Source organism: Gigantopelta aegis, unplaced genomic scaffold (genome assembly GCF_016097555.1).
Source record: "Gigantopelta aegis isolate Gae_Host unplaced genomic scaffold, Gae_host_genome ctg4754_pilon_pilon, whole genome shotgun sequence".
In the NCBI taxonomy this organism is placed as follows: Eukaryota; Metazoa; Mollusca; class Gastropoda; order Neomphalida; family Peltospiridae; genus Gigantopelta; species Gigantopelta aegis.
In genome coordinates, this window is record NW_024534023.1 from 29999 (window position 1) to 44441 (window position 14443).

Genomic DNA, 14443 nt, shown 5'->3' on the forward strand with positions numbered 1-14443 from the left:
TGTGCTACAATGTAAGTATTCTCAGCCTGTCAGGATCAAATAAGTATCATATAATGCCATTATGATGTAAACTTGTATCTCTCAAGAGTTAATCCCATTTCTTTAGCATGAGCATCCATAGCTTTCTTGATTTCTTCTTCATTCGAGGGACAACACCAAACTCTTGAGACAGCTCCTTTAATTGCTCTTGTAATTTGGAAATCTTATCAAAATACTCTTGGGAGTTCCTTTTGGTGAATAGCAGTGTTCTCTCTTTTTCATTAGTTTTAGATTAGTTTATTTCAAGTTGTAGAGATGAAAATGGATTGGTCACGTGACTCTAAATCTGATATAGGACCGAGTTCTAAGTGGATACATATGAAGTACTAAAATGTTAGTATAAATAATGTACTTTGAGCTTCATGACTTCTGTTAGTTCTATGTTGTTTTAATTGAGTTGTAAGTCATGAGTCTATTGAATAAAAGAATCACACATTACATGTAAAATAATGTACATGTACCTTGTCCCTTAGCTCTTGTTCAACAGTTGTTAGGTGATCTTTGACAGACACAGCTACAATAACATGAGAAATATGTTATTACTGTACTTATCTACATATAAATACCTCTGTATTGGTGAGACTTTTCTCTCATCTGTAGTCTTTAGTTTTACATGAAGTGATTCCATCTAATATCAGTCATATTTCCTCAATAAGCTAGCATACACTGACCTCTGTTGTGAGCAAGTGTATAGTCTCCTCCTTTCTTTTAATTGAGAGGATAAATCTTTGTTCTAGGCAAACCAATGAACAATCACCTGACACATGTACATATATCTACCTCCTCATTGAGTGTACAGGTCTTGTTTGCAAGTGAGTACAATTATCTTGTAGGCTCACAACCTAAATAGAGGATTAGATTATATAAATGAATGTAAACTCTTACTTCTTGTCTCTTTCTTCTAAAGATTCTGTCATTTTCTTCTTACATCCTATTTGAGTAAAATTGTTAAATTGCTGATGCACACTGACCTCTTCCTTGTTCTTTCTGTTCTAGTAAACATTGGAGACCAGATATTTGGTCTGACATGTTGAAACTCAATCCTTTGACTTGGTATGATCCTGTTTGAGCTGGTCAAACTGGTTTTCCAGATCATTCAGATTGATGTTGAGCGATTGTTCGTTCTCTTTCTGTAAGTTGAAGTTTAATTGAAAACTCTCACATTGTTGTGCAAGATGCAACTGTAGAGGTGAGAGTCACTCTTAATCAGTTGTTGGAAATTGATATGACTATAATATTTACTTACCTTTTCTTCTATGGCACCTAATAATTGGCTCTCTAATTGGCTTAATCTATTGGAAAACTCATCGCTGAGAGTATCATTACAAGAATCACCTCCTTTCTTTCTCCTTAATTGTGATTCTAATGACCCTCTCAATTCCTGATGTTCTCTCTCTCTATCTTCATGTTGCTTTACTAACTCAACATGTTGTTGTTTGTGATCAGAACAAATCCATTTTAACTGCTTTATCTCTTGGTCTAAGTCCTCTATATGACTGTGTAAAGTCACCACTTCTGTCTATAGATGATGAAATAATTTATAAGTAACACAATGCCTACACATCATTAAACATTATAGCTAATACTTGTAGTGTAAATAGTACATAATAGGACCCAGTATTCTACACACTAACTTATTACTCACCTCTCTCTGTTGAGTTGAGGCATTGCAACTTTCCAACTCTGCATCTTTATTTGAAACAATTATCTCCATTCTTTTCAGTGTCTCTTCTAATTTTCCTATAAGGCACATAAACACAGTTATATTCTCTTAAACATACGTTGTTCTCTTCAAAGAATAGCAAGGCATGAGTTCTTTTCCTCAGAGAAGTTATCAGTTATCATTTTCAGTTCTTAACTGAACTAGCTCAAACTGTAAAGTTTGAATCTGACAAGAGAAGATAATGTTTTAGTGTTACACATACAGCATTATACTGTTATACCTGTTCAGTACTAGATGTTCTCAAACTCATTTAGTTGCTTAGATAGCTCTGCCTTTCTTGCCTTCTCTTGTTCAACTGTGCACATGTCATGAATACAAGTATTCATTTGTATTTGGAACTGACTTTTTTCCTTCAACAAATCGTAAGTTTCTATTTGCTGTTGCTCCATTTGAAATCGTTCAACTAATTCCTTTAAACAGGCATATCAATTCAGTCTTAAATTGTCTCACTTTATATTGCTCAGTCAAAATATATATTGCGCTCTCCAAGTTCTCTCCGATCATTTTTCCTTGATCTACTGATGTCTCCACACTACAGGTGTGCTCCTTTAGAGCATGACATAACTCTCTGTAGATTGTATCTAAAGATAACAAAAAATTACAACAGTGGCTCTCTTTAAAAAAAATATTACTTTCTTTGTATTTCTTGTTGGTTGCTATCTCCTCTTCCAAACGTGAGTTTAATGACTCATTCTGCAACTAGAACACAATATAGAATTATGTACTTTTAATTAGACATACTTGTATATCAATAAGTGATTTTTGTTGCTTCTCAATTAATTGCTGTGCTTCCTGAAGTTGGTGGTTTTTTGTCGTAACTCAAGTTCTGTTACCATTTTTCCATTTCCGTATCTTTTCAGCTTCTTGTTGAAGTCGTGAATGAAGTAGAGATAAACGGTCAGTCTGAGATTGGCTCTCCTCTAATAATGAAAACACTAACAAACATAAAAGTAAAAAATTCAACTACCTTTCTTTTCCTGGTTTTGGTGTACTTGCGTTTTTTGTGTTGTACAACTTGACGAGGATGTTGATTAGGATGTTTGAAAGGACTGTGAGTCTGTTGATGCATGCTCGGTCTAGAACCTCTAGTGACATGCAAAGATGAGGTAAGAGTAGGCTGGTGGTAGTGGTCGATATAAGGGCACTTGTTGCTGTTGCATGACCAGTGGTATTCTCCTAGGAATAAATTACCTCAGGGTAATACTCTAGACTAGAACTGCCAACTGAACTGTAAACAATGTCGCTAAGATACTGAAGAGGTACCAAACACCAAAGTATCTGATTGGTCGTTACACGTGGTAAGAGCGGGACATTTTTCTTGCTGTATTGTAGTAGTAATTTGCATAAAGCAATGTCACAATGACGTCACTTCACATTTTCTTCAGCCCATCCTACTTCCTGAAGCAAGTCAGCCCTGTACATTCCATTGAATCAAGAGGGACTATAAAGTCTTTTTATACAGCAGGTAATGTGAATTGGTAAATAACAGTAAAGACCTTATTTTTTACCTAGCTATGGCAAATGCGTTAGAGCAATTGAAGCAGTTTAAACTGTAGTTGCTGACACTGGCGATATTGATGGTGAGAATATAATTATTATATAAACATTGAGTTTATCAATGTCCATGTATTTGTATGTCACAAATACACTATATTTTATCTATATTTTATAATTGTTTGATGTAGTTATCCCAAATGATAAATCTAGTACTTTCAAGAAATTGATTACTCATATATTACATATATCCTTTAGCTATTGATCAGTATAAACCAACAGATGCCACTACTAATCCTTCTCTGCTGTATGCAGCAGCCCAGATGCCTCAATATCAAGATTTAGTAGCTGATGCGATTGCCTATGGAAAGGCTCAGGGAGGCAGGTATTATAAAGGAAATTGTATAAATAGAATCATAAACAAAATTATGATCCTTAATTGTAGGGAGCATTTGTAAAAGGGGCAGGTGGTATTTATTAGCTAAGACATAATTATAATTGAAATTTCAAGTTACACTTGGCCATGAAGGCATATTGGTTATGCATGTTGCCAGAATTTAGAGTATGATTGATCATTATAGTAAACATGGTACTACATTTGTTTAGTCAGTATTATTATCAAGTTTGAGGTTTAATACATTTTTTTCATTTCTTATTCAAGGTAATGCCAAGTAATTTGTAAATTTTATTCATTCAAATAATTAAACATCGACAATATTTCTAAAAAGTACAAATACTTGTATCTTACTACATTTATGCCTTGTTGCTTACCTTTGATTAACAGTTTTGTTTGTTAGTGCAATACCTGTTTGGTTTACTACAAGGAAACATACACACTTGTACTTTCAATGGCTAGTCAGAAACAATTTTTTATACTTTCTAATAATGCTCCAAACTCTTTTTGCATCATGTATCATCATCAACATCTGTAAAAGACTTAGTATCACTGGAGAAGTATTTCATGTGCACCTTGTTGGGTGTGTTTAAATGACAAACTTTTAAAGACCTTAACAAGCTATTCATATATACATTGTTCAGATTGAATTGATTCCTTGTCTAAGTCTCAATGGTATATCTCAGGCCTGGAGTATTTATACAATTATATTAAATGTACTGACCCCAAACCTGAATTTTCATTATTATCTGGTGACATTAGAAGAGCAGCTCCCTTTTCTCTCATCAAACTAATCCACTGTTTATATAGTTAAACAATGGAACAGATGTCTTTTGTTTGACTATCATTGTATGTCCTCTAGAAGGACTATAAACATAATAGTGAATTATCCTTGTAGAGTAGTCCCAATAATAGCAATCATTAGATCATATGTTCCTTTAACACAGCCAAGATTATTATCACATGTAATTGACTCCATCATTTTCTACAGTAATATTGATGACCAAGTCACTGCTGCCATTGATAAACTCTATGTCAATTTTGGAGAGAAAATTCTCAAACTTGTGCCTGGACGAGTATCAACAGAAGTAGATGCCCGGTAAGTATGTCAGCTGTGGTAAAAAATTTATCATATAATTCCCAATATTCTAAAAACATCTAAATTAAATAATTATTACTGATATGCAATTATTTTGTCACTTCTATGGATTATTATGTGGGATGGGTATAGGTTACATGCACACCCACACGTGGAGCTCCACCTACTTCCGTAGGTGGGAGGAGCTAGTTAGCTAACTTTTCATATAATAATATCAATGAGACTATTTATTGGAATCAATGATGCATCTTATATTTACATGAATACTCAGCTGTTCATTGTGTAATATCTGTTTTTTACCAGTTTATCTATATACAACAATATCATGTAGGGGTGGATCTAGGAAAAAGTTCTTGGGTGGGCCCTGAGGCTAATTATCATAGAGGTGCAGTTAATCTTAACTAATTAAGGCGTGGTTTATCAATAAAAATAAAGTAACGTGGGTGGGACAAATTTTAGGGTGGGCCTGCCTCCCTCCCCCATAGATCTGCCTCTGATATCATGTGAAGTGAAGCTTAATTTTATTAATCAATTGATAGAAAGGAATTATTAATTTCAAAATAAATGTCCTAGTATAGTAGTGTCATAAGGATTATGGTGATCTTAATTCAGTTGATTATCAAATAGAATCTCTATTTGAATTTGAACAGTGTTTTTGAGTATAACATCTGTTGTGTATTGACTTGTAGTTAGTACTAAAGACTAGGGCCAAGCAATCAGATAAAAGATGACATTAGAGACCTGTACTTTCAAAGTGATATCTGTTGTAATTATTACATTATTCTGTTTCCTATAGTCTCTCATTTGACAAAGAAGCTAGCTTGGCTAAGGCCAGGAGATTTATTGAACTGTATGAACAAGTTGGAATCAGTAAAGAAAGAGTATTAATCAAGTTAGCCTCCACATGGGAAGGCATTCAAACTGCGAAGTAATGTCAATGAATGTGTTTTAAATTGTAAAATCCCTTTTTATAGAATATTGGAAGAGCAGTATGGCATTCATTGCAATCTCACTCTTCTTTTGCATTCTGTCAGTATACCCTCTTCCCTTCTAATGTGTTATTGTTCTTATAGGCTGTAGCTTGTGCAGAAGCAGGCGTGACTCTTATTTCTCCTTTTGTTGGGCGTATTTTTGATTGGTATGTTAAGAACACTGACAAGAAGGTTTATCAACCCAATGAAGATCCAGGTCAGGAATAACATGGATTCCCATTCGAGGCATTAGAGTATTTTGCTCTCTCTCTCTCTCTCTCTCTCTCTCTCTCTCTCTCTCTCTCTCTCTCTCTCTCTCTCTCTCTCTCTCTCTCTCTCTCTCTCTCTCTCTCTCTCTCTCTCTCTCTCTCTCTCTCCTCTCTCTCTCTCTCTCTCTCTCTCTCTCTCTCTCTAGGTGTGAAGTCTGTTACAAAAATCTATAATTACTACAAGAAATATGGTTACAAGACTATCGTGATGGGGTGCCTCCTTTAGAAATATTGGGCAGATCACTGAGTTAGCTGGCTGTGATAACCTCACTATATCGTAAGCTTTCATTATTTAATAGTATAGTATGAGAATTGGTTAGTTTTTGTTTTCATATCTCCCATTAACAAGTAGTAAGCTCAATAAGAAGTTATTTAGTATTATAGCTATATTACATTAGATAGTATATTCCTCTGAAGTCTGAATCAGGAGCTTATTGTTATATACATAGAAAAGTCTTCTACGTAATAGATTAAAATAATAGTTCTCTTAAAATATATTGTAGTTATGTATGACTTTTATGAGTTAGTGTAAATTAAAATAACAACTACAATTATCTTATGAGATTATGATCTTATTCTTCTTATCAATTTTCAACCACTTTTAAATTAATAAAATTGATTATTGTATGTTATCTTTATATAATGATGGAATGAGGTTGTAGTTATGGAATTTGGCTCGAACAGATAGAAATGACCTGTTCAAAGGTTACCCGACGTTGTTTATGGATCTATGTGTAATTCTATCGTGACCAGCAAGGTAACTGTTATAAAATCTTGAATAATCATTGCAAGCTTGTGACGTGGTATGGTACATAGAAGACATTGCTCTTACAAAATGTTAGGTAATCATGCCAAGTCTGTTGTGTGCTAATGATCACATTCTATGAAATCTGTGGGTCGTTATAATACAGCTGGGTCTATAAGCTATAGTTATTGATTATGATATAACTAGTTTGAGTAGTGAACATACATCCAACGACTGATTGTGATGGTACACGTGATATTGTTACTAGTTTTTTAGTATATGCACTTTTCTCTGTCATTAATTTGCAGTATTTTTCACTATAGGAGTGCTAATTGACATGATTGAACAAAAGTGTTTATTAGAGGTTCTAGTAGCATACAGAACATGTAGGGACTGACTAAGTTTATGGTGTTACATAAAAACTTTCCAATCCAGTACAAATGATAGTATTGTTAAATATACAATATTAATGTTACAAAGTGTTGTTGTGGCTTTTGACAATGTTATTGTCGGAACAGTCGAGTCATGTTACAAGATTCCTATAAAATGAAGCTCAAAGTTACCCGACATTACAGTAAACTATGCCAATAACATGATGTTACATAAGCTTAAGTAACCAATTTTAGCTAAGAGTGTGTGCTCTAAACCATATTACGTCTGAATACACCTCCTAGTATGTTGTAAAGTTTATATAGTATGTGAATATAATGTACTACCTGTGTCTTACTAAAAGCACCTGCCACCTCTATAGTATTAGGTAATAAGAAGTAACATATTTTATTCACTCTTGTACCTATACAATGCTGCTTGATAACTTATTATTTATTATTATGCAATTGTTTTGTTAAATAATTAATATAAGTGGGTGTATTATTTAACAATCTAAACTTGTGGTATTAATTTTAATAAACTATAACTTGAAGCACATGTAATAATTGACTGAAGGTAAAAATCATAAATGACTGATAATATTATTAATAGTTATTTATAAGATATTAAATCCAATTTTTTTTCAATCCATATATTGAAATGTATACTTAATAGTATAATTTTATAGTTTATTGACTAATTCCTTGAAGTTATATACCAAATAAACTACATTTCCTTTTATTCTTAACAATTATTGCAAAAAAGTTAACTTTAAAGTATGGCTAATCAAACTAATGTTATAGTAAAAAGAACTGGTTCAGAATAATTTACTTGAATACTATAAATGATTAGTGATTTTTATAGATATTGTCTCTTTTTGTATTGCATTTGTATCATTAATTATTGCATATAAGAGAAAAATGAAATGAGAAGATTTTCAGTTTAAAAGTAATATTAACCCCAAACTATCAGTATTATAGTTTGAATGTATTAATTTACAGATACTTCTAGAAGGTTTAATACTTTGTGTGTATGAAGATTACATAACGCAATACATCTGTCATTCTTTCTCAATCAAATATTCTTAATATAACAATTATAGAAAGATGCCATTCAGAGAGTCTTTAGTAAGCAAATTTTCCATTAATGATGACAAGTTTTGACACACGTGTGTGCTATCACATCCCATATCATCTATGAAATCTATGAGTTATAATACAGTTGGGTGTATAAACTATATATTTGATTATGATATAACTAGTTTGAGTAGTGAACATACATCCAACTACCGATTGTGATGGTACATGTGATGTAGTTACTAACTTTTTGATGCATGCACTTTATTCTGTCACTAATTTTCAGTATTTTCACTTAAGAATTGTTAAATAAGTTTCTTATCTGCTAATAACATTACATGACTATGGTATTTGGTGTAACTTATTCCTGTGACCAAAATAGGAGCGCTAATTGACATGATTGAACAAAAGTGTTTATTAGAGTTCTAGTAGCAAGCAGAACATGTAGGGACTGACTAAGTTTTATGGTGTTACATAAAAAAAAAACTTTCCAATCAATTCAGTACTAATGATAGTATTGTTAAATATTACAATATTAATGTTACAAAGTGTTGTTGTGGCTTTTGACAATGTTATTGTTGGAACAGTCGAGTCATGTTACAAGATTCCTATAAAATGAGCTCAAAGTTACCCGACATTACAGTAAACTATGCCAATAACATGATGTTACATAAGCTTAAGTAACCAATTTTAGCTAAGAGTGTGTGCTCTAAACCATATTACGTTGAATACACCTCCTAATATGTTGTAAAGTTTATATAGTATGTGAATATAAGGTACTACCTGTGTCTTACTAAAAGCACCTGCCACCTCTATAGTATTAGGTAATAAGAAGTAACATATTTTATTCACTCTTGTACCTATACAATGCTGCTTGATAACTTATTATTTATTATTATGCAATTGTTTTGTTAAATAATTATATAAGTGGGTGTATTATTTAACAATCTAAACTTGTGGTTTAATTTTAATAAACTATAACTTGAAGCACATGTAATATTTTTTGACTGAAGGTAAAAATCATAAATGACTGATAAAATATTATTAATAGTTATTTAATAAGATATTAAATCAATTTTTTTTTCAATCCATATATTGAAATGTATACTCATTAGTATAATTTTTATAGTTTATTGACTAATTCCTTGAAGTTATATACCAAATAAACTACATTTCCTTTTATTCTTAACAATTACTGCAAAAAAGTTAACTTTAAAGTATGGCTAATCAAACTAATGTTATAGTAAAAAGAACTGGTTCAGAATAATTTACTTGAATACTATAAATGATTAGTGATTTTTATAGATATTGTCTCTTTTTGTATTGCATTTGTATCATTAATTATTGCATATAAGAGAAAAATGAAATGAGAAGATTTTCAATTAAAATGGAATATTTTAAATTAATTTTCAGCTACTTCTAGAAGGCTTAATACTTTGTGTGTATATTAAAGGTTACATATCACAACACAACTGCCATTCTTTCTCAATAAAATATTTTTTGTAGGTATTATAACTTGACCAATATAACATTCACAGTTATAGAAGATGCCATTCTGAGAGCCGCTTTAGTAGCCCAAATTCTTGTTCAAAGGTTACTATGACTTTTGTTGATGGTAGTTCTCACATGTTTAATTATAGTTGCTTTATTATCATGCCGATGACTTTCCTGTTACATAATGTTGAGTAATCATTTATAGCCTGTAGCGTGTTGGTGGTGCAAACTAATAGTATACCTTCAACAACATTAATGTTATATAAATAATTATGCTGCATTATGTAATAGTTATTTTTGGATAATTTCATTGTTATGTATATAAAATTAATCATTATATATTTCAACATAATTTTGGATGTTGTCATTGTTGATTTGTGCAAAGATTAGTTGCAATATCATTATAGATATAAAGGACAACAAATGACTTAATATTGAATTAGTCTATGCCAATAACATGATGTTACATAATCTTAAGTGAACCAATTTTAGCTAAAAGCGTGTGCTCTAAACCATATTATGTCTGAATACACCTCCTAGTATGTTGTAAAGTTTATATAGGATGTGAATATAATGTACTACCTGTGTCTTACTAAAAGCACCTGCCACCTCTATAGTATTAGGTAATAAGAAGTAACATATTTTATTCACTCTTGTACCTATACAATGCTGCTTGATAACTTATTATTTATTATTATGCAATTGTTTTGTTAAATAATTAATATAAGTGGGTGTATTATTTAACAATCTAAACTTGTGGTATTAATTTTAATAAACTATAACTTGAAGCACATGTAATAATTGACTGAAGGTAAAAATCATAAATGACTGATAATATTATTAATAGTTATTTATAAGATATTAAATCCAATTTTTTTTTTCAATCCATATATTGAAATGTATACTCATTAGTATAATTTTTATAGTTTATTGACTAATTCCTTGAAGTTATATACCAAATAAACTACATTCCTTTTATTCTTAACAATTACTGCAAAAAAGTTAACTTTAAAGTATGGCTAATCAAACTAATGTTATAGTAAAAAAGAACTGGTTCAGAATAATTTACTTGAATACTATAAATGATTAGTGATTTTTATAGATATTGTCTCTTTTTGTATTGCATTTGTATCATTAATTTATTGCATATAAGAGAAAAAATGAAACGAGAAGATTTTCAGTAAAATGGAATATTTTAAATTAATTTTCAGCTACTTCTAGAAGGCTTAATACTTTGTGAAGGTTACATATCACAACACAACTGCCATTCTTTCTCAATTAAAAATTTTTGTAGGTATTATAACTTGACCAATATAACATTCACAGTTATAGAAGATGCCATTCTGAGACCCGCTCTAGTAGCCAAAATTCTTGTTCAAAGGTTACTATGACTTTTGTTGATGGTAGTTCTCACATGTTTAATTATAGTTGCTTTATTATCATGCCGATGACTTTCCTGTTACATAATGTTGAGTAATCATTTATAGCCTGTAGCGTGTTGGTGGTGCAAACTAATAGTATACCTCAACAACATTAATGTTATATAAATAATTATGCTGCATTATGTAATAGTTATTTTTGCATAATTTCATTGTTATGTATATAAAATTAATCATTATATATTTCAACATAATTTGGATGTTGTCAATTGTTGATTTGTGCAAAGATTAGTTGCAATATCATTATAGATATAAAGGACAACAAATGAACATAATATTGAATTAGTCTTCAAAGAGACATCATTTAATTATACTCATAGTGATGATGTATTGTTGCATAACTTTATCAACACAGACATGTAATTATAATGTGTGGTTCCTTTCAGGCCTAAGCTCTTGGAGGAGTTGAAAAATTCAAAGGAAACTGTTTCTCAGAAGCTCTCCATAGAAGCCGGTATATTGTTATAATGACATATTGTAATAAGACATCTTTTGTTCCTTTTTTTATTAGCTCGTACATCAGATATGGAGAAGATAACCTTGAATGAAGCGCAATTTCGTTGGGAATTGAATGAAGATCAAATGGCTACTGAGAAATTATCTGAGGGCATCCGTAAATTTGCTGAAGACACTCGTAAATTGGAAAAACTGATCAAGCAGAAGTTAACCAGTTAGATGCTTACAGTCATCAATTGTTCAACGATCAAGACAAAAATTCAACTTTAATAGTATAGCGTCAATTTTAACCTAACATGATTTTTTATATGCTGCTATCTTAATAATACCTAACTAACACCTATGTAGTGTTAACGAATATTAAAAGTAAAATGTACATATGTATGTATATAAATGTAATTTAGAGGTGGCTATAAGGTTGAATAAGTACAACAGATTAAAAGCAAACGCTAGGATATGTATAAAAGCTGAAAATTCGCTTATTATAATTCTTACCCCCTATAATTGTAAAACCACTACGTCACGTGTGTATATAAAGATAAGAGTGCACGCGCAATCTAAGCAAGCAGAAAAAATGTGCGCATGCTGAAAGGCGTAAAACGTGATATATGTACAATACCTGACCTTCATCCTATTTGTGTCCGAAATGAGTTTAATGATGGGAGACCGAGCAAGGAACAGAGTTTTTTTCTGAAGAAGACGACTTGTTTCTCGAAGCAGTCTAGATCCACGCGAAGACTATTTGCCGATCAAGGTAATACGTACTGTCATAATAATACATCTGTAATACGATCATTGTAATCCGTCCTCTAGATTCTGACAGCGATGTTTCTGCCTCTGAAGATGATACATTCGGTTCTTTGTCCTTGGTTCTATTTCTCCCTATTCAGCATCTATCTCTTCCTCTCCATCCAATTCATCCAGCTGCACTGATGTACCTGCCTCCACAAGCCTCCATTGGTTTAGAATGTGTGCTTTACGTTTACATGATAAAATCCAGCATTAATGGCAGCACTCAATAATCCAAACACCCGTTTTCGTGCTGTATTCATCATTGATACGTGGTGTGCAACAGGTGACAAGAGATTTGGCGTCAATCGATGGCGATTTCTCCTTGAGTGTTTGCACAATATACATAGGCAGCTGGAGATGTTTGGTTCTCGATTATATGTTGCAAAAGGCCAAACAACTTCAGTACTTGCCAATCTCTGTAGTCAGTGGGACGTGAAGCATCTTTACATATCAAAAAAGTCAAGAGCCTCATAGCTATGTAGAGGAAATGACTATCAACCAAAGGGCCAGCAGTATGGATATTAAAGTTGAAAGTTTCCATTCTCACACTCTATATAATCATATTGATATCCTCAAAGCCAACAATAACGGGGGGTAACAAACCTGTAATCACTTTTAAAGTTTTCCGTGAAATCCTAACCAAATTGGGTAGTCCAAAGTTGCCTATTGGGTCCCAAAACAAGATCAGTTTGTTGAGGAAGACAATACACCTTATATTATCACTCAAAAATACTGATTCCAACTTAGAGACATTAGGATTTCCTAATGCAACTTTAGGGACCAACCCTTGGCGTGGAGGTGAGACAGAAGCTCTCAACAGATTGCAAACGTATGTTAAAGTTCGTAGCAAGCCATTTCGTGATCCAGTTGACCACTTTGTTTGACAAGACTTCATTGAGTCCTTATATAAGATTTGGTTGTTTATCAGTTCGGTATCTGTGGCATTATGCACGTGAGCTGGCTATCACAGATACCTCAAAAGAGAAGCTAGCGAGGGAAATAGCATCAAAACTATTACAACGTGAATTTTATTTTCTCGTAGCACAACAAGTGCCAAATTTTGATTGCGACAGGAACAATCCTTCTGTATTGCTATGGCCATGGGAGATGGATAACAATTTATTAATGAGATGGAAAAAAGGATGTACAGTTATCCATGGATTGATGCTGCAGTGAGACAAATGCTACAAGAAGGCTGGATACATCATTGTTTAAGGTTAGCATAATAGATAGCAAGTGCAGAGGAGCATAGCGCCTAAGAAAACCCTATCTTACACAGATTACTAAATTACAAGGCACTTCAGACTGTATTGTACTGTATTGTACACATGGGATTACTGCGTATATGTAATATATTATATAATATTTATATTACGTAATACCCTTAGCACTCATGATTGAGTAATGTTACATAATCTTATAATACATATTGCGTGCTAATATAATGCTGTAAACACACATGTCACCAATCAAATGCTGACATTTAACATAGTGATTCCTATCTATAGAAGGAAGCGGTCATCAAAGATAGACATCTATTCTACTTTCTAAGTTACTATGCCTTTCATTTACTATTCCTAGACCCTATCCTCAAACCCAAAACTTACTACTTGCACTTTAGAGTTTAAGAAAATTTGTGGTAGGTCTAGGAACAATATAAAAAGTAGTATAGGTGGATGTCCACTCTCGGCTTCAGTACTTATCAGAGTATACTCTGATTGGACTTTATAAGTTTTAAATCAGTCTAAATTCCACAGCATGTTTTTTTTTTTTGTAAAATAAATTGCTGTATTACTTGATATTATTTTTTGCTTCAGGGAATCAATTGCAACATTCCTGACAAGAGGAGATCTTTGGATAACGTGGGTCAAAGGAAAGGACACATTTGAGATGTATATGTTAGATTACGAATCATCCGTAAGCTGTGGTTGTGGATGAAAAGCAGTTCTTCTGCTTTTATTACTGGCCCCATTGAGCACTATTGTCCAATCAGTTTCGGCCAACAACTAGACCCAAATGGACGCATGTACGTCATTACATACCAGAACTAAAAAATATCCAAGTGAGTACATATATTGTCCTT

General features: G+C 32.3%; 1 protein-coding gene across 1 annotated transcript; it reads left to right on the plus strand.

The window, feature by feature from the left end:
* Window positions 1-3276: 3276 nt before the first annotated feature.
* LOC121366097 (transaldolase-like) lies at window positions 3277-11787 on the plus strand. The gene is given in 11 exon segments (XM_041490684.1): window positions 3277-3307; window positions 3310-3342; window positions 3515-3641; window positions 4642-4749; window positions 5546-5677; window positions 5724-5778; window positions 5823-5937; window positions 6136-6200; window positions 6202-6266; window positions 11499-11566; window positions 11624-11787. Coding segments are annotated over 11 exon segments (963 nt in total).
* The last annotated feature ends 2656 nt before the right edge of the window (window positions 11788-14443 follow it).